The sequence below is a fragment of the Salvelinus namaycush genome, chromosome 20 (genome assembly GCF_016432855.1).
Source record: "Salvelinus namaycush isolate Seneca chromosome 20, SaNama_1.0, whole genome shotgun sequence".
In the NCBI taxonomy this organism is placed as follows: Eukaryota; Metazoa; Chordata; class Actinopteri; order Salmoniformes; family Salmonidae; genus Salvelinus; species Salvelinus namaycush.
This window is the reverse complement of record NC_052326.1, coordinates 3,508,390-3,529,962: the sequence shown is the minus strand read 5'-3', so window position 1 is coordinate 3,529,962 and position 21,573 is coordinate 3,508,390. Positions and strand designations below refer to the sequence as shown.

Here is a 21,573-nt window from a genome sequence, read left to right as displayed (position 1 = left end):
CAATAACATTGTACTATAAATGTCTTTATTAAATGCTTTATGTTAAAATAATTACTCTTTTGACGATTTTTGAAACACACTTTGACATCTCTGTGCGTTCAGCGTCTATACCGTGGGTCTCCCATCCTCCTCAATTGCTCAAGTCACCAGCCTCCACATGTACTCATGGGGGAGAGTGGGGTTGAGCCAAAGGTTTAGTTAAGCCACTCCTTGTTTCTAGGAAACCATTCACAAAATTAATCATGTGATCAAATATTTAGGAAGTGGTGGCAGGTCGTAGTGATCCGCGGGTTATATCTGCGTGCGGGTGGTTTAGGGTCATTAAATATTGTTTGGATATGAACAAAGATAAAACCAATAGGCCTACCTTAACTATATCCATAAATGGATCATTATTGTGCAATTTACAGTGCATTCAGAAAGTATTCAGACCCCTTGACTTTTTCAACATTTTGATACGTTACAGCCATATTCCAAAATGTATTAAATTGTTTCCCCCCCCATCAATCTGCACACAATACCCCATAATGACAAAGTAAAAACAGTTTATTTGTATTTTTGCAAATGTATAAAAAATTAAAAACTGAAATATGACATTTACATAAGTATTTAGACCCTTTACTCAGTACTTTGTTGAAGCACCTTTGGCAGCGAGTCGAGTCTTCTTGGGTATGGCGCTACAAGCTTGGCTTACCTGTATTTCGGGATTTTCTCCCATTCTTCTCTGCAGATTCTCTCAAGCTCTGTCGGGTTTGGTGGGGAGCGTCGCTGCACAGCAATTTTCAGGTCTCTCCAGAGATGTTTAATCGGGTTCAAGTCTGGACTTTGGCTGGGCCACCCAAGGACAATCAGAGACTTGTCCAGAAGCCACTCCTGCGTTGTATTGGCTGTGTGCTTAGGGTCATTGTCCTGTTGGAAGGTGAACCTTCGCCACAGTCTGAGGTCCTGAGCACTCTGGAGTAGATTTTCATCAAGGATCTCTCTACTTTGTTCCGTTCATCTTTCCCCTCTCCATTAGCCAACGTTTTTTTTCCATTCTTTTAGGCTCTCATTAGTGAGTAAACCTAAACTTTAGGGCCTAACTTTAGGCGAATCAAATAGCCTACACGCCAATCACCAAATATTTTTGGGAAGGGGCAGACAAAATTAACATCCACATAGGCAAAAAGGACAATGTGTCACACCCTGATCTGTTTCACCTGTCTTTTTGCTTGTCCGCACCCCCCTCCAAGTGTTGCCCATTATCCCCGGTGCATTTAGTCCTGTGTTCTCTGTTTGTCTGTTGCCAGTTTGTCTTGTCAGGTCTTACCAGTATACTTTCCCGTCTTCCCTTTTCACAAGTTATTTTTCCTAGTTTTCCCGGTTCTGACTATTCCGCCTGCCCTGACCCGAGCCTGCCTGCCGTCCTGTATCTGCCTGACTCTGACCTAATTACAAACCTCTACCTGCCCTGACCCCGAGCCTGCCTGCCGTCCTGTACCCGCCTGACTCTGATCCCGAACCCCTGCCTGTCCTCTACCTGCCCTTTGCCTGCCCTGTGTTTACAATAAATTGTCTGATAACTGTACTATCCACCTCCTGTGTCTGCATCTGGGTCATATGGGGCGACAGGGTAGCCTAGTGGTTAGAGCGTTGGACTAGTAATCGAAAGGTTGCAAGCTCGAATCCCCGAGCTGACAAGGTACCAATCTGTCGTTCTGCCCCTGAACAAGGCACCCACTGTTCCTAGGCTATTGAAAATAAGAATTTGTTCCTAACTGACCTGCCTAGTTAAATAAAAAATATCCTGAGTTGTGATAGTATGAACTGGCCATGACTGACCCAGCAGACTCAGACCAGCTCCACAATGCTGTCTCCCAGCAAGGTGCCACCATTGGAAGACACGAGGAGTTACTGCAATGCCTTATGGAGGGACTCCATACCCTGGCAGAACACCATGACCATGCTTTTGAGACATTTCTGGAGCAATTCTGCAATGATTCCCTACTAGGCAGAGGGCCACACCAGTAATCCCCCAGACTCTCAGCAACTGCCACCAACGGCATTTCTTCCCAGCCTACCCCAGTGTCCCGCGGTACCTCCTCTGAAGTGCTACGCTGGAGATTCTGGAACCTGCCGGGCCTTTCTCTCCCTGTGCTCCCTCATCTTCAAGCTGCAGCCTTCTTCGTTCCCATCAGACCGCTCAAAGACAGCGTACCTCATAATGCTGATGCTTTTTCAGTTCTGCCCACAGATTTTCTATGGGATTGAGGTCAGGGCGTTGTAATGGCCACTCCAATACCTTGACTTTGTTGTCCTTAAGCCATTTTGCCACAACTTTGGAAGTATGCTTGGGGTCATTGTCCATTTGGAAGACCCATCTGCGACCAAGCTTTAACTTCCTGACTGATGTCTTGAGATGTTGCTTCAATATATCCACATAGTTTTACCCCCTCATGATGCCATCTATTTTGTGAAGTGCACCAGTCCCTCCTGCAGAAAAACACCCCCACAACATGATGCTGCCATCCCCGTGCTTCACGGTTGGGATGGTGTTCTTCGGCTTGCAAGTCTCCCCCTTTTTCCACCAAACATAACGATGGTCATTATGGCCAAACAGTTCTACAGCGGTATGACGGCAGTATGACAGCGGTATGATGGCTGTGTGGTCCCATGGTGTTTATACTTGCGTACTATTGTTTGTACAGATGAACGTGGTACCTTCAGGCGTTTGGAAATTGCTCCCAAGGATGAACCAGACTTGTGGAGGTCCAAAAAAAAAAAAATCTGAGTTCTTGACTGATTTCTTTTGATTTTCCCATGATGTCAAGCAAAGAGCCAATGAGTTTGAAGGTAGGCCTTGAAATACATCCACAGGTACACCTCCAATTGACTAAAATGATGTCAATTAGCCTACCAGAAGCTTCTAAAGCCATGACATCAATTTCTGGAATTTTCCAAGCTGTTTAAAGGCACAGTCAACTTAGTATATGTAAACTTCTGACCCACTGGAATTGTAATACAGTGAATTATAAGGGAAATAATCTGTCTGTAAACAATTGTTGGCAAAATTACTTGCGTCATGCACAAAGTAGATGTCCTAACCGACTTGCCAAAACTATAGTTTGTTAACAATAAATTTGTGGAGTGGTTGAAAAATGAGTTTTAATGACTCCAACTTAAGTGTATGTAAACTTCCGACTTCAACTATACGTGATGAGTAAAAACAGTTAGTGCACGGTAGCTATTTGGTTAAAGCTACAATATGTAACTTTTTGGGCGACTTGACCAAATGCACATAGAAATCTGAGTTATAGATCTGTCATTCACATTGAAAGCAAATCTAAGAAGTAGTAGGTATGTTCTATGTGTGCTATATCTATGCTTACCATTCTGAAGTATTTTTTTTTTTTTACAGTTTTTACTTTCGGTTTTGTACACCAACTTCAAACAGCTGAAAATACAATATTATATTTCACAGCGGTTTAGGTAGTACAATGAATCTCTACATTTTACATTGCTTGTTTTGTCACATAAACTGAAATTAGACACACTATTAGAATTTTTTGCAACCAGGAAATGACGGAGCAGTCTTATGGCTTGGGGGTTAGAAGCTGTTCAGGGTTCTGTTGGTTTCAGACTTGGTGCATCGGCACCGCTTGCCGTGCGGTAGCAGAGAGAACAGTCTATGACTTGGGTGGCTGGAATCTTTAACAATTTTTAGGCCTTTCCTCTGACATCGCCTGGTATAGAGGTCCTGGATGGCAGGGAGCTCGGACCTATAGTGATGTTCTGGCCCCATTTCATAAAAGCATCTTAAAGCTAAGTTCATCATTAAGACTTTGGAAGGAGCATCGTTAAATCTCTGAGCGGTTTCCCAAAACCGTCCCAAAAAAAGTTATTCTTAAAAACATTTGTTATTTAACGACTGCTTCAGACCACTCGGAGAACAGTTAAGTGCAATGTTAGATGCTTTTTTGCCCATCCGCGTCACTTTATACAAAGAAGATCTCCGCTAAACATAAAATCCAGATGTTCATCTGTCTTTCTATGCCCTTCGATAACTTCACAACGAATGTGTTTCAACAAATACAAAGTTGCCAATTTCTTTGCAATTGTTACTAACAAGCAAAGGATAAAAATATGATTAAATGAAAACCGAGATAACTGTATTAGAAATATGAATACAGTATAGGCTACAATTATATTGAAATATATTTCATGTTATGCTGAAAAAATATATAAACGCAACAGATAAAGTGTTGGTCCCATGTTTCATGAGCTAAGATCCCAGAAAAAAGCTTATATCTCTCAAATTTTGTGCGCAAATTTGTTACATCCCTGTTAGTGAGCATTTCTCATTTGCCGAGACAATTTTTTTTAACGATTTTTAATTTGAAAAATATCTACTTTTTTAGAAGGCCCTTAGGGTTACCCACTGGATGGCAGTCACAGACTTAATGCAACTCATAAATGTAATTCAAGTCACAAATATGTAAAATGCAGGTCACAAATGTAATCCGTGGAGTCACAAATGTTGTCACATTCACAAAAGCATATTTGACCGCATTTGGTTGCATTGTATATTTGCACAACAACACATATTTTTGTTTGTGACTAGCTACTTATATGTGTTAAACATGTTGATGGAAATCTATCCCCATACTGTTACCACTGGATGGGTCTGCAATCCTTCAAAGTTTCATCAAACTCCTACAATAACAATTGAGTTGATATGATAACTTAAGAACTGTTGTGGTGGACATGAAATGTTAATACGTCTGCGGGTTTTCATTTCTACAGAAACATTTATGATGCGCAAGGGGAGGGTTTCCGGAAGATTACGTGCCTAAAAAAAAATCCATGAACGGACTTTCCATGAGGTGTGGCACACATATTACAGTAAATCAAAGATACTGGCTTCGTCTCTTCCGCTCTAAATAAATGTCATTTTCGGTTTCTTTATGTCATCATGGAGATAAACAAGTGAGGGGAAGATAGGTAAAACAATGCATGACAATTTCAATTGAGTATCGAGTCTAAAGTGCCACAAATTAATAATGATAATATTATAGCAATTCTCGCTATATGAGCCACATTACAATTCCCACCAAGAACACGAATGATATCGTAGCTACATTATTCTACATTCAAGAATTTGCTAATCGACTACTTAAATAAAGATATTCTAATAAATAACCTGTTGAGTCTGGGGGGGTTCTGAGCACGAGTTTACGGTAAATTATGACGAAGGGAGAGTACGACCTTTGCGTAGCTCTTATTGGTTGCTGTTACAGGGGGTGGAGTGTAAAGTGCGATACAAAATATATCAATCTGGATTAGTTTGTAAATTTAATCAGTGACTGACTGAAGTGTAAGATACAAGTTGTGCAATAGCAAGGTGATAAAGTGGGCAACGTGAACTTTTGATTGTGTTTTTGGAATTAAAAAAAAAAACATTATTTCATTCCACGCTTTTTGTTGAAGAAACGGTCAAGAGAAACATGCACAAAGTCTTCCTCGTGTTGTTTTTATTTGGCTCCGTCTACTCTGAGTCGGTAAGTAATGTTCGCTAGCTAACAGAACACCGGGTAACGTTAACTCAGCTACCGTTAGCTATAGCTAGTTTAACGTTACTCACTTACTTTATCTTGTGTTCGTTTCAGTTTACTTAGCCTAACTAACTTTACCACATTTGTTTTAGTGTAGCTAACCTTACTACTTCAGCTGGCTAAAGCCAAGACAATGCTAACGTTAGCGACTGTAGCTGTTATTACTGCTAATCGGCTAGTTAACTTAGCTAACTAAGTAGATAACTAATGTTAGCCATCAACACAATCTTTTTCATGGTTATTGATTAGTGTTTTCGACCTGGTTAATGTAATGGTAATGAAGGTAACTACTGTTTTAGCTAGCTGTTAAACTTTAACACAATTTACAGATCGTTTACCGAAACACATCAGTCTAACTAGCTAATTGGGCTTGGATAACTAGCTAGCGTTACAGCACAGCTAACGTTACCTCCCTAACAAAGTCAGCTAAATGGCCAAAATTATTTTCTAAAGAGTAAGGCAATGGCCTCTCATCATAAGAGAAAGCAATGGTGTTTAAATTGTGGTAGTTATATCTAGCTAGCCAGACAAACGTAGCTAAATTAATTTGTCTAGTGTGTGAGGTGGAATGATAATAATGCAAGTGACTATCCATCACATGTAGCTCAGAAAGAGGGCAAGCTAGTTTTAAGCAATAAGGCCCAATATACCTTGGCTAATGGCTGTTCTTATGCGCAACGTGGAGTGCCTGGTTACAGCCCTTAGCCGTGGTATATTGGCCATATACCACAACCCCCCGAGGTACTATTATAAACTGGTTACCAACGTAATTAGCGCAGTAAAAATACATGTTTTGTCATACACGTGGTATACGGTCTGATATACCACGCTCTCAGCCAATCAGCATTCAGGGATCGAACCACCCAGTTAATAAGAAACTTTTTCTATGGACACCCATATTTAGCTGGGCTCTTGTAATTTGACCTATTTCCATTTTACTATATTCAATTACAGCAGTGACTAAATGTTTAATTGCTGACCAGTTGACAAACAAAGACTGCAATCATTTATCAAATTAAACAAACACTTCATGTAACATGGCTCAACACTATCATTGTTTTGACTCAATTTAGTATGCCTAATAGTGTGGTTTTCATTTTTGGACAGTTGGTTTGATAACTTTTGGAAGTGGATTATTATTATTTGTTTTAACCTTTATTTAACTAGGCAAGTCAGTTAAGAACAAATTCTTATTTACAATGACTGCCTACCCCGGCAAACCCGGACGACGCTGGGCCAATTATGTGCCGCCCTATGGGACTCCCAATCACGGGCAGCCTGGAATCAAACCAGGGTCTGTAGTGAAGCCTCTAGCACTGATATGCAGTGCCTTAGACCACTGCGTCACTTGGGAGCCCAAATTAAGCAAACGTGCACATACCAGGATGTAGGTGTACTTCCTTGTGCTATTTTATGTAATCTGACAAAACATCAGAGAATTGCGTGACAGCGTCCAGTCCTGTCGGCTTAATTGGGAAGAATTGCCATTGTCAGATGTCGGGAAGGGGGCTAAAACAGAATAGTTATAGGCTAACTAGACACCATCCAGTGAGACTGACTCGGCTACACGGGGGCAATATGCTAATGCAGTGCTCACCAGACCCCGCCTTAAGGATAGGTGCTTATTGTCGATCCTAGTCTTCTGAATACATAGATACATAACTGTAAAGGGCTAATGTGATTCTCCATGTGCCAAGTATGTGCCTAATCCTTATTGTGGCTAGCTTCATAACCCGGTACGGTCGAGCCTCACTAGCCAGAGGAAGCTAGCTGGCTGCTTATAACGTTAGCTTTGGGCAACAGGGTTAAGTTGCTGACCAGCTATTTATTTTCATGACCTGAAGTTCAATTTCAACAGGCGAACAACCGGTGTCAACCTAGCTAATACTTACTCACAAGGATTCCTAAATCATTGCTAAGAATAATGAAAATGACTGCAGTTTCTACTGGTCATTGTTTTCAGCCTGGTTGTATTGGTGCTAGCTAGGTACCAAGCTAAAGCTAGCTACCCCAGAAGTTGCGGTCGAACAAATTATGCTTTATTACCAATGTGGTATTGTAAACACATTGTTCGTGGCCGGTGTTTGCTTGTTTGCAGACTTTGTACAGCTTTGACAGTGCTACTGTATCTTTTTTGACACTCAAAGACCCAAATGGCATTCCATAGTATGTATGTCGTGAAGCTAAAAGCAGTGACGCTATTACTGTGTAACTCCGGTAGGGCAACATCTGAAAAATAGGGCACTTGGTAGTGTGTACCGGTGCTCGGCCAGTCAGCGAAAGCCAACATCACCCACGACAGAGAACGGTTGATTGTCAATGGCAATGAATTCCATTATCTTGGCTTTAATGGATTTTACGTTTGCGTTGTCTCGCTGAAATGTTGTTACTCTTTCAAATGACTGCTCGACTCGTTGACTGCTAGATCCACAACGCAGACATTGTGGGCTAGTTTAAGAGTGCTGTGTTGCACATATAGCGCAACGTTTTACGTGGCGCCATTACGTCATGTACCTATGTTGTATAGGTATGCACATCAGCTTTGACATCGGGTTTGCACATCGGGGCGTTAAACTAGACATCGAACGATATTGGCATTTTAGCTAATATCGGCCGACTCCGATATGTTCACCGATTTTATATCGTGCATCCCTAATTATTGTTAAAGATGTGTATAATCTGATGGGTGAAAATATGATCACTTGATAGAACAGCCTGAGACAAGGATCAGTGCAAGCTTTTTTTCCTACATGCAGCCAATATGTTTTGATTTAAGACATTCAAAGGTTTGTATCATTCACAACTAAAGTTGTCAAATAACTCTACATCTAGCATATGGGACCTGTTTCAGATCACTTTTACACTTAACAGCCATTTCACAATCGCACTCGCTTCGTAATGGGAAACATTTCCTTTCTATTTTATTCAGTTATATTTTTCTTACTATAAAATAATGGCATGGGACATATAAGGATATCTTGTCAGCTAAATGAACAAGCCTACAGCCTATGACATGGAGCATAGCCAGATGACTAACATACAGTAGACCAACTCATTATGTTCTTCTGAAATACATTTCCCCCAAGGGCTGGAGTTGCCCATCCCTGACCTTAAATCATGTATTTTCAGGTAGAGATGCCTCAAGACGCAACTACTCCATCGCACTTATCTCTGTGTCTTCCCCACACAGATCGGACAAATAGACAGGCAGTGGATTATGGTCATTATAGTTAATTACCACTGTTTCCACGCTTGACTATGTAGAATATTAGCCTGTTAGAAACTACAATTCCCTACTACATCACACAGTTCGGGCTTGATCTGATTTATCTCTAGAAAACCTGCACATTGAGCTCACGGGGAAAAACAGAATGAAATGGAAATGTTTGAACCTTTTTGTTTAAAAAAGCAAAGAATAACTGAAACATTGGTTATTTGCTCAGCACTATTGAAGCGTAATGGAGAACAAAACAGTAAAAGCCCCTTCTATTGACATTTTGCCTTTTGTTAAGTAAATCGGGCGTTAAATGAGGTGAAAAGGAGACTGAAGACTGAGAATTAAGACTGCATTTTAATAAATAATTTTCCAGTTTAACGACAAACAGGTCTCTGTTACAAGTTTTTCCAGTTGGGCCATTGTTTTGATAGCCTAGCCTACCCCTCTGGGGAGAAGTTTCTAAATGTGGTAGCACATATTAAACAAGCTGGTCTCCACAATGAGGTTCTTAGCAGCCTAAGTTGAATCTGTTACATTCCTCAAAACCATGCAGAGGCTGCCCCTCTCATTTTCCCTTTTGTGTTTTCCTGTGGAATTTGACCTCTGGACCTTGAATGGCCCTCTTCGGGATTTGGACAGATCTAAATGGCCAGGGTACTTTCATTAGCCAAGCTTCCCAGCTAGTGGACCAGAAGCTTGCTTCTGCTTTCTCACCAGAAAAAGTCCTCTGATCACTTGTGTGCCTGCCTTTTTTGTTATTACTTTGATGGCTACTAAGCCTAACTATGTCAAGCCTCATTCCTTTCATCCATCTTAAGTTTATGGGTGAATGTCTGTTTTTAGTCTTAAGCTCATCAGGACTTCGAGCCGAAGAATAGAACAATGGGCCTATACCATTATGCATTTTCATTGTGTATTTTAATCAGTGCCGTGTGTCATACCAATTGACCTCTATTTACATCAGTCTTTCCTTGTCAGCTTAACGAGCATCCCTTCTTACATTCTGTAGTTTATCATTCTAGCGTATTTTTGGCATAGCCTACCATATTGTTTTTCTAAGACACTAAAGACTCTGGAGCTGATTTAGACGAAATGTCTTATTATTTTTACATTTGTAAAATATGTTGTGAGCACAAACGTCAACAATGTTCTCTTTCTTGTTATCCATTCTGACTTAGGCCTAGGCCTGACTTAGTATTTTCAGGCCTTTATCTGCCATGAAAATTATTCCTTTTGGCATTACTGGGCACATGGCTATTTTTGTTGGAATGCATGTTTTTAATTAAGCATGAGATCATTTTCACTAGAAGGAGCCTTTTTTTTGTTGGTGGGCTGAATTGAATTCCCAGTGAAAGGCTGTGGAGAGAACATAATACTTTCACCAGGATGTAGGCTAATAATGGTTTCTGCATTGCTGTCCATTGGGCTATAAAATCCCTTTAGAGGATGGAATGTTGGAACTGAAAGAAGGGGTTTTGTCTAGTGCTTGTGTGAAAAATTTCCCCTCTACCCCAACTCTGGCAGTTGAATGTCATTTAGCATACGTTGGGCTCAAGTAGTGCATTTCTGGGTTGTTCTACTTGGAAAGATCTGGCGGTTTGTGGTCAAATATTGTTTATAAATTAGATATTCACCAAACAACATTGAATTTGAACCATGTTTTGTTTTTATTGGGAAATGTACCATATAGGCCTAGCCTCAGGGATTACTTTTTAACTACTTTTGGGAAATGCACCAGGATGTGACGAAGCTTCACTTGCTTAGCTCTCTACGTAGTTCTATGTACGTTTGTGCAGCCACATTTTTGGAACATGGCCCAAACGGAGCTCCATTTGCGTAGACTGTGAAATCACTATGGAGAGTCCTTTAGTCTTTTTCCTAAATGGACCACTTGTGGCTTAATCAGTCTGCGAGTGGTCACATCTGAGAACGGGAACATGAACAGGGCTGGGACAGTTTTAATCCCAAATGTGATGCAGTATGAAATGGGGGGGGGGGGGGGGGAATTGCCAGGTGAATGTGTATTACTTAATGCCTCATGAGCTTAGTTCAACTGTCGTACCCCATCAGAACCCAAAATATAAGGTTGTTTTACTGTTTGTAAACAAAGAAAATGTAAACACACTAGCCTAAAGACCTGGTTAAAACTATAAATTTGATATCATGGATGGTCAGTCCTTGCATCCATAGCTCTGTCTATGAATGAGTGGTTTCATTTCACCAGTCCCATTCCTCAGCTTTTTACCAAAACCGGGAGATCACTTTGTTTCAATTGTTGATTGCCACTTTAAATGGTGATGCATCGGACTTAGTTAACATTCTGAGCACAGAGGGCCTTTGTCACAAAAGTGCTGAGGACATGAGTGCAAGCCCTACCTCAGTGCAAACACAAGGAGAAAATGGCTGCCTGTTTGAAGATTCTGACGGCAACAATAGCATTCCCTGGTCTCCCTCAAATGTAATTTAGAGGGGATTAACTTCAAACCACACTATTTGAAACAGAATTTCAGAGCACAGTTAAACTGCTGGGGCCCCCCCGCACCACGGTCAGTGAATTACCGTAGCAGCAACGCTTAAAATTAACTCTTTCAAATGTGCCCAAGTTGCTTTCTTTTGTTCAATGGAATGCTGTAACATGTAATAAATGCTTAACTTGATTTTTGCCTTTTTTATGCATGTTTTTTGGGGGGATAGAGAAAGGAACCACCTGGCTAAAAGAGGAACAAGGCTTCCAGTATCCCAGGCAGCCCTGAGCAGCCATCCAGAACAGTTAAAAAAATAAAAATAAAAAAGCCCCCTCCTTTGCCTCTGAACAATGAATAATGCATGACTGTTTCATTAATCATAGACTGGGCATATATTTGCCGAGCCAGGTGTTATCCAACCGGCTGCATGTTTCTGGTGTCTTGTTCAGCAATCAGTGCTAACCCAACTTAGCGTGATGACATCTGACAAGGCCCAGTGTGCAAGGGGCCAAAGACTTCAACACCAAACACGTTCTGCCTAAATGTACTTTAGGAATCTTTTTTTGCACCTTGGCCCTGTTGCTTGTGTTTTAATTGGATCTGGCCATTCAATTGCTCTGCTGTTTAATCGCATTCACAGTGCTTACTCGGCAAATGGGCAATGAAATTAAGTGTGCTAATGTGATTAGAAAAAGTTGTCTTTCAATTATGTTAAATCAAGTCAAGCCCATCATGATTAGCTTAATTTTGGCTAGATAACGTTAAAGGGATAGTTCAGGCATAATGTATATTTGGTCAAATTACCCTTACCTTGTTGTCTGAAGGCCCATGGCGACAGAATCCACAATAATCCATTATTTACTTCTGGCTACAGCATTGTCCAAATTCTTTCATGTACTGTAAATGGCCAAACTAATGTTAGCAATGATGCACCGCAAGCCCAAAGTTCCTCAAACACTTCAAACTATGTTCTGGGGTTGGTCGAGTTTAAAGGGATTGTTTACGCGCAAAATGCTGAAATCATTTGTCACTGGAACCTCGTCACTCAACGAACTATTTCCTCATGTAGTCTCACAGCCGTTTCTGTGTATACAATAACATTTGTATTGTATTCCATTGGGTACCCAGAAGCGGATTTATTTACGAGAGCTGTGATTTACGAGGTTGCATGATGGAATTAGAGTATTAAGTTTGGTTGCTTCAATACTTTTAACATGTTTTTGGGGAAGTTTCTGCTTGTAGTGCAGCTTTGGCTGTTTTAGCATTGTTAGGATTCAGGAACTAACTAAATAATGGATTATTGTGGATTCTGTCACCATGGGCATTGACACACCTCGAGGTAAGGGTAACTTGACCCCATAGGTTGCCTGAACTATCCCTTTTTTAAAGAGTGTTGTTTGGTGGTTACGGGAACGAAGGGGGAACTTGAGGTTTGAATGTCAAAGACGTGTGGTTTTTGTGGACCCTGTCACCAGTGACTGGTTCTGGTGTCTGTTTTGAAAGGCCAACTTTTAAGTGTAGGGTTAAATGGGAAAATGAGTGATGACTTCTTTACTTTAGTTGGTCACCTCCTGTCTTACCTTTCCTGTCAAAAAGATTAGTCAGAGGCCCACTCACTTCCTGTTAACACTTGTGAAAGTTTTTACAAAGGTTAAGCAGAAGGTGTAGGGGAACTTGTTGTACAAAGTTTTCAGTGGCACTGGCACAGCTCAGGTAGGAAAAGTTGTACCGCAAAAGTTTTTTTATTTTTATTATATAACCCACAGTGAATGAGAATTAACCATTGTAGGTGACAATAATTAAGTAGATTTAATGTGTAAAATAGATTCTAGTTCACTCTATACCGCGGTTGTTGGAATATAGGCTACAAGATGTAGGCTTAGACTTTCAGTTGAAAAGTGGTTTTGGAAAAGTAGTCTTATGCCAGCTAGGATCTGTGTTTTTCTACTTGCTGTGGTATTCTGCCTCTAAGTGCTGTGTTTGGGCCAGCAGGTGCGGGAGACTGAGACATGGATGCCCATGAAGATGACCCAAGCCGTGTCGCATGACGAGCTTGTTGCGTCTGGTGACGCCCCCAACGGCTCCGACTTTGGCTTCCCCGATGAGGAGCGCGACACATTTGACAATGAGGATGAAACGGATGATGAAGACTTCTCTGGCTCTGGAGATGAAGGTTGGTGTTTGCAAAGATCTGCTAATTTGCTTTAAAAAGCTGATAGAATATAATGACATTATTGTTAACTTGTTTTCTTCTCTCTTCAGTAACTACTATTACACTCAAGAATGACAAAACCATGACAAAGGTAAGGTTTCTCATAATTGGCTATCATGTACCAAATGAGAGCCACGTTTCCTCTTTTTATAGTTCAAGTAGGTATAATTCAATTTTTTTTTGCTCATAGCCTGACATGAACGACAACAAGATCCCAGACCTGGACAGACCCCTGATGTCCAAACCCACACCAAATGAGATTGAACAGGTCCAGAAGAACAATGAAGTGTCCGTGCGGGGTGCTCCCAAACCCGAGGAGTACCCATCAAACGTACTGATGGCCCATGCAGGGGAGGAGAGCGTCTTCAGAAAAACAGAGGTCTTAGCAGGTGGGGCAACAGCACACTTAAAAACTTTATTGGGGCTAGTCAAATTGTTATTATTGAACTTTGAAAAGGGTTAAATTATTTCAACGCGATTTAACTAAAGTATTTGTGGCAGTTCAATTTCACTGTCAGAAATGTACAGTTTCATTTGTAGCTTGTCCAAGTTATTCGCCAGATTACGGGGCTAATTGTAATTCCACTGGGTTTTGTTTCAGCTCTGATTGCTGGTGGAGCAGTGGGGCTGCTCTTTGCCGTCTTCCTCGTCCTTCTGCTCGTCTATCGCATGAAGAAGAAGGACGAAGGCAGCTACGACCTGGGAAAGAAGCCCATTTATAAAAAGGCTCCGACAACGGAGATCTATGCCTGAAGCCCACCTTCGCCGGGCCACCTGCCTGCTCTCCAGTGCCTCTCGAAAGCAAACCTCTCCTCTTGCCTGCTTACTGTAAAGCCAGGAAGTCCCAGAGGGAGAAACCATCAAACAAAAACTGCTTTTCCTATTCCACCACAAGTTCTGAAGTGGTTCATTTTGAAACGGAATCAACATTTTAACTGTCAGTTTTCCTATTTTATTTTGTTCTTTCCCCTACAGGAAAGATATTGGGAGAGGACCATTTCAGCTGCCAAACAATGCAGTACAACATTTATTTGTTTTATAAAAAATATCAATACTGCAGTGAAATCTTGACTTTTCTCTCCCACACTGTTTTATGACACTAACAAGGTGCAATGACAACTTCACTCAGTGAGGTGAAATGGTACAGATATTTATTTTCCTCCACCCTACTCTGAACCTTGGTACCCATACTGGTGCTACAGAAGTCTGTTACTGTAGCATTTTCTTTTACAATATTTTTAAAATAATCCCTGTGTAGGGAAATCGTGAAAGGTTCTGTTTAGATTCAAATGTATTTTGTCAAACAGATTAAGTCTGAAGTGAATTCCAGATTGATGAAAATAACTTGATACATGCTACCCTATCAATATAGCGGGGGCCAATCAACATGCTTTTAGTCCTAGGACAAATCGCTGTGTGAATACACCCACTCCATCCACAGACCACAAAATTATTTGTAAAAACGAGCAACACAACGACACATACATGATTGGTGAGCTCAGTTTTTTGCCAGACCTCATCTCAGTGATTACAATTCTTGTAAACTAAGCTATTTGAACAGCTTATGGACTATCGCTGTTGACATAACAATAATTATCACTACACATGGACTGTACGCTTCAAGGGATCTGTACATAGCCATTTTAATAAAATTCTGAACTTGGAACTTAGACATTTCTTGGCAGATGTTTATTTACCAAATATTTTATACTTTGTCTAACATTACTGTAAATGCTTGGAATAATCGGTTTCCTCATACCTAAGAAGTAGGGGTGTAATGATTCCCTGATACAGATCGGCCCTGGTTCAAATGTTTGACAACCGTTCCAAATGTACAGTAGTATGCATGCATCAGTCAAAGTCACTAAATTGACAAAAAGCTATCGAGGGCGGCAATGTCCACCCGATAGCCGGGTGGTAGATGCCCAGTTTTCCTTATGGCTCAGCTCTGGTGCCTACATACACTAGACTTATACGATTTACACACACGTCAGCTGAGAGACCCAGCTCATGAGCTCTATCGGCAGCAGATTTGAATTTAGAATGGGAAATGAATGTGTTTTATGTAACAAATGTTAGTGAACCAAATCGCATCGATTTGTTCCTCTAATCAAACTGAATCGTACCGACTCGTTTCAAACTAAAACACATCATTCCTGTATCGTATCGTAGCCCAACTATCTAGATGCGTATTGAATCGTTGTGAAAGGGAAAGATCCACATCCCTACTAAGAAGCCTATAGTGGGAAACACGTTTTAACTACCAATGCTAGTACTAACTTTTTCTGTCCAATGTTTTAGAATACTTGTTCAATTTAACTATAATTGTATTGCCTTTCAGGTTGGGGCTTGTCCCCCTCTTAGCTGTTGTATTTGATTTAAATGTTTTATATACACTAGTTCAAGAAGCAAATAGTTTTAAAACTTTTTTATTTTGTACATTTTAATTTTTTCTTGACATTTTTAAGCCGTATATATTTATGTTTTGTAGAAGGATTGCTATGTAATTGTTCAGGGGAACTGAATTGAGCCATGTGTCATTTGCATGGGGAAAAATCTGCTGCTTTTGTCACAAGATATGTGAATCACCAATTGAGTGGAGAAGTCAATGAATCATTGATTTCTGCATGCATGTTCTGATTTATTTGGAAATAAAGCTATTTTTATGCATATTAACTAAAAAAAATGGTTGGATCAGTTTTTTCAGTATTCTGGTGACATTTACTATCTACACAAAGATCAGCATGAGGTGTAAATTCTGCCAGCTCAGTCTTTGTCATAGAACAATTTGCATTGTTATCGTCCTGTATACATTACTCTTTGTTGCCAGTGCAGTTTAATCTGATTATCAACCCAACAATATAATGGGAGTTATTACACCAGAGCTTGCTTGCACAGCCTGTACCCTGACAAGACAACTTAACCATCATGATACTTCCCCGTACCTGTTGTCATGTCTTTGAGTATATGAACAGGATGGCTGTATTGTAGAACACTAGCTGTTTTGAAGTCTATTGAAGAATGCGCTCACCCCAAACTGGTGCATGCTCTTCCCAGCAGCATAGTCTGTATCTTGAGACCTCACCATCCTGATACTTAACTTTAGTGTTGTATTTTTTTAGTACAGGACCGGTGTCTGATGTACTTCCACCACAGGACACTAGCTGTTCTATACGTCATAGGGTGGACTTTAGCTCTTCTATGAATTGTATTATCATGGATCTTTGCATGCTCTCAAATTATTGATCTTAATTGCATGTGTGTGCTGTGACTTCGCAATTTGCTGTGCTTAATTGTATGAACCTTTTTTTAATCTGTAATTGGAGCATCCCCTAACTATGCTCTACCTCTTTTTATAGCCTATGGTGCACCTGTGTTTGAGTCACTGGAGTATAAGATGGAAGTTGTCGGTCCAAACTACAAAGGTCTGAGCTGCAGAGCTCTGGTTGGAGCAAGCACATTGTGATGTCCACCCTAAACATAGGTTTGCCCTGCGTTCAGGGTTGTCGGCTATTGTTTGTAGGTCTTGCTCAGTGTCACTCCTCGTACTTCCCCATGTGTGTGACGATGGTGGCGCCGCCAGGTAGATTTGTCATATGATGTGCAATGTCATTAAATGCTCTTAAAGTGACAGTACATGATTTGAAGTCCTAGGTATTTGTCTGGGCCGTGCTCAAGTCACCATCCAGGTATTTAATGAACATTGCTATAAATGTTTCTGACGTTTAAACAAAATTGCCTGTTGGTTTTAAATATTGTAACTGAAAAGATCGTTGTAATAAAATATTTTTTTATAAAGTGTTACCTGGTCCATTGTATTGCTCATGACCCAATCCAATATGTGGCCTGTCACGAACCCGTCTTCTACTGGTTGAGGTGTTCCTCATTAAACAGGAGCTGGCGTAGTCTGGTACTTGAGCCATTTTAGGTAACCCTAGTCGGCAGGTTTTAGAACTAGATAAGACAACCCCAAACTGACCCATGTTTTTTCCTTGCTGCTGGATGGTTTCGTATGGCACTCCTAGCACAGTGGATTGTGAGTAGCTGTGCTGACACCCAGACAGAATGAGTGGCACACCTGTTCCTGCTTCTGTGTGCTGCTGGAAAAAACAAAAGCTAGTGATGTCAAAAAGTGTAGAACTTTCATGGACTCACCCTTTCGAATAGTAAAACCATTTAATACAAAGTCTTAACAAATTTGGTTCATGATTATCTTGATTTGTAGAGGGGGGAAAAAATCAAGGTTAGAAGGTTGCGTTAAACCCCCCAATATTAAAGCAAACATTTAAAAACATGCTAAATTGTTATGGGAATTTCCAAAGGCCATACTGCAAGTCACATTGCGATCAAATCAATCAGTCCTAATCATTGAACCATTATATTATAATAAATATACAGGTAACTGACTAAAGGAAACACTTGAGTAAATGAGGGATAGAATGTATATTGAAAGTTTGTGCTTCCACACAGGTGTGGTTGCTGAGTTAATTTAGCAATTAACATCCCGTCATGTACATTGCTTCGGAAAATATTCAGACCCTTGACCTTTTCCACATTTTGTTACGTTACAACCTTAATCTAAAATGGATTAAAAAAAAATCCTCGTCAATACCCCATAAAAAAAAACATATTTACATAAGTATTCAGACCCTTCGCTATGAGACTCGAAATTGAGCTCAGGTGCATCCTGTTTCCATTGATCATTTACATTTAAGTCATTTAGCAGACACTCTTATCCAGAGCGACTTACAAATTGGAAAGTTCATACATATTCATCCTGGTCCCCCCGTGGGAATTGAACCCTGGTCCCCCCGTGGGAATTGAACCCACAACCCTGGCGTTGCAAGCGCCATGCTCTACCAACTGAGCCACACGGGACCACAATCATCCTTGAGATGTTTCTACAACTTGATTGGAGTCAACCTTTGGTAAATTCAATTGATTGGACATGATTTGAAAAGACACACACCTGTCTATATAAGGTCTCACAGTTGACAGTGCATGTCAGAGCAAAAACCAAGCCATGAGGTCGAAGGAATTGTCCGTAGAGCTCCGAGACAGAATTGTATCGAGGCACAGATCTGGGGAAGGGTACCAAAACATTTCTTCAGCATTGATGGCACCCAAGAACACAGTGGCCTCCATAATTCTAAAATCGAAGTTAAGTTTGGAACCACCAAGACTTTTCCTAGAGCTGGCCAAACTGAGCAATTGAGGGAGAAGGGCTTTGGTCAGGGAGGTGACCAAGAACCCGATGGTCACTCTGACAGAGCTCCATAGTTGCTTGTAGCGTCATACCAAAGAAGACTCGAGGCTCTAATCACTGCCAAAGGTGTTTCAACAAAGTACTGAGCAAAGGGTCTGAATACTTATGTAAATATTATTTCAGTTTTTTATTTACTATTTATACATTTGCCAAAAAAAAACTACAATCCTGGTTTTGCTTTGTCATTATGGGGTATTGTGTGTAGATTGGTGAGGGGGAAAAAACAAGTGAATCCATTTCAGAATAAGGCTGTAACATATCAAAATGTGGATAAAGTCAAGGGGTCTGAATACTTTCCAAATGCACTGTATAAAAATGCCTAGTTGCCCATTATTTTGGCTACCATGGCAAGGAGAGATCTCAAATGAGCAGTTTTTTCACTAATTTGAATTTTGACCAATCAGATCCTCTCTGAAAAATATCTGATTTGAAAAGATCTGATGTGATCGGTCAAAAGAACAATCAGTGGAAAAAAATATCAGAATTGGGCTGCCTCTGTAAATGCAGCCACAGTCACCAGATCTCAACACAATTGAACACTTATTGGAGATTCTGGAGATGTGCCACCATCAACAAAACACCAAATGATGGAATTCCTGGTGGAAGAATGGCGTCGCATCCCTCCAATAGAGTTCCAGACACTTCTAGAATCTATGCTAAGGTGCATTAAAGCTGTTCTGGCTAGTGCTGGCCAAACGCCCTATTAAGACGCTTAATGTTAATGTTTCCTTTATTTTGACAGTTACCTGTAATTGCATAAGAGTGTTTCAACATCTTTACCAAGGATTTGAACAGGTTTTAACTTGTCGAAGTAGACAGGCTTTAACTTGTCATGACGAAAGTACAGCTCTACCAATATTAAATAATTTGAACCTGACTGAATTTGATGCCACAATCAAGTTCCTTGTATTTCTTTAATTTATAATTTCCTCAAAATAAGTGACATCTGTATCCTTGTACATTTACATTTTTTTAAGGAAGATGTGGTGGGTGACATGGAAGGATTTTAAATATGCACTATTATGTACATGTACTTGTACTACATATCATTATATCAACGTTTAGAATAACATTTTGCTTATTTGCCTCCTAAAATTAAATACAGTTAGAATTATAAACTACTCTGACATAACATAACAGCCTGGTCTCATTTATGTTTTTCGTTATCATTACGTTTCACCAGCTGTTCTTAATTTTTGTGTCACCCAGGCCATCATTTGTCCTGAAAGCTGGTGCTGTCTGATATATACACAGGAAGTCAGTGATAAAGGATGAGATGAAAGGCTTCCCTTCACACACCAGGGTCAAAGGGAAAATGAAGATGGATTCAGGAATTACACTGAAATTGGAGAGCTTTGTGGGGGTTTGATTCTCAAATGAAATTATATTAATCAAGGGTTGCCACAATCTCTCATTGAACTACAGATGACCACATCATTTCAATCTAGTCATTCACTGAATGCATGAGTGAGCTCATGCCAGCGGTATCAGAGCGTACAGTTAGAGTTTATTTTCTTTCTTGTGGTTCGCCTCCACTGCCCACATGATAGTAGAGCCATTTTGGATCTAGGGTGACGTAGTTTCCATGGCAACAACCAAATGGAGTGGGGACAAGAGGATTATACACCTTCTTTTTTTTTACTAGAGGTCCGAAATTGGGCAGTGCGTCAGCTGGTCTAATGGAAATTAAACAAATGAGATCCACATGGCCAAAATTAGTGAGCTAGCTAGCCTTTCCTCCCAGTGTAGGAGCAGGTTGCCTGGGTGCTGGGTGCAGTTCTCCCACAGTCATAGGCAGCCTTTTGTCTCCATGCATAAACAAATTCCACACAACCTCTGACACAGTCAGAGACACATTCCTTTCCCACACAACAATGAGGGCTTTTGTGTGCAGGCCGCCCTGTGTTTTCTATTCATTTTTATTGCTTTGGAACTTTTTGCATGGAAAATTGTATAATCTCTCGGGTGGTTTTGCTCCATTTGATCGCAGCTGTACTAGTGTGTCTTCCCCCAGAAGTCAAGGACAAAAGAACCAAATGCTTTGAGGCATGTGATGTTATCTTTTGTTGAAGTCCTATCATTATTTGTTTAATGCCTGGGGGTTGTTGATGGTGAAAATATGAAAAGACTCAAGAATTTCACAAAGGCTAAACTATACAGAAGCCCCAATGAAGCCACTATTTCAGCTACTATTTGAACTCTTGATGTGTGTTCTAAATAGAGCAGACAAGAAATACATCTTAGATAGAATGAATATGAAGGAACCCTGCTTCTACATAAAACAAAATGTACAATGAGAGAACACAATAAAGAATATGACAATGGAGGGGGGCTTTGATGCACCTGTTCTGTCTCTGTCTTCTATCTAGGTAGCGGGGTGAACAAGCCGCAGGTCGGGTGACTGAGGTCCTTGATGATCTTTTTGTCCTTCCTGTGACACCGGGTGCTGAGATGCTCACGGTGATGTGTTGGGCTGACCGCACCACCCTCTGCCGACATAGTGGCGCAGTCAGTTCCCAAGGTGGTGCAGCACCCCTCTTACATTCTTTGGGGAGGACCCTGCTCCTCCTTGTCACTAATTATTTATGCCTTTTAATTGAGCAAGTTGTGTTTACAGCACAAATACTTACAACCACACAATTAATGTCACAAAAAACAGCAAATGAAATGAAGGGATCTATTCAATCCCTATCGTGAAAATTCTGCATTACAGCGTGATTCAAATGTAAGGGCAATGTTCCAACGTTAGAGGAGACTACATTCACAGTAAGCGCAACATATGTCGGCTCAATTGGAAATTACCTTTACTTTTCTAGCGCGCA

General features: G+C 40.6%; 1 protein-coding gene across 2 annotated transcripts; it reads left to right on the top strand.

The window, feature by feature from the left end:
• Positions 1-5,295: 5,295 nt before the first annotated feature.
• Positions 5,296-16,170, top strand: sdc4 (syndecan 4). 2 transcript variants are annotated; one of them, XM_039015585.1, is made up of 6 exons: positions 5,296-5,537; positions 12,924-12,986; positions 13,266-13,446; positions 13,536-13,576; positions 13,676-13,874; positions 14,087-16,170. In XM_039015585.1, exons 3-6 carry the CDS (start codon positions 13,287-13,289, stop codon positions 14,236-14,238), a joined length of 552 nt encoding a protein of 183 aa, XP_038871513.1. In that variant the 5' UTR covers positions 5,296-5,537; positions 12,924-12,986; positions 13,266-13,286; the 3' UTR covers positions 14,239-16,170. The 2 variants fall into 2 exon arrangements, with proteins under 2 accessions (XP_038871513.1, XP_038871512.1); XM_039015584.1 differs by lacking the exon at positions 12,924-12,986 and having other exon boundaries at positions 5,297-5,537.
• The last annotated feature ends 5,403 nt before the right edge of the window (positions 16,171-21,573 follow it).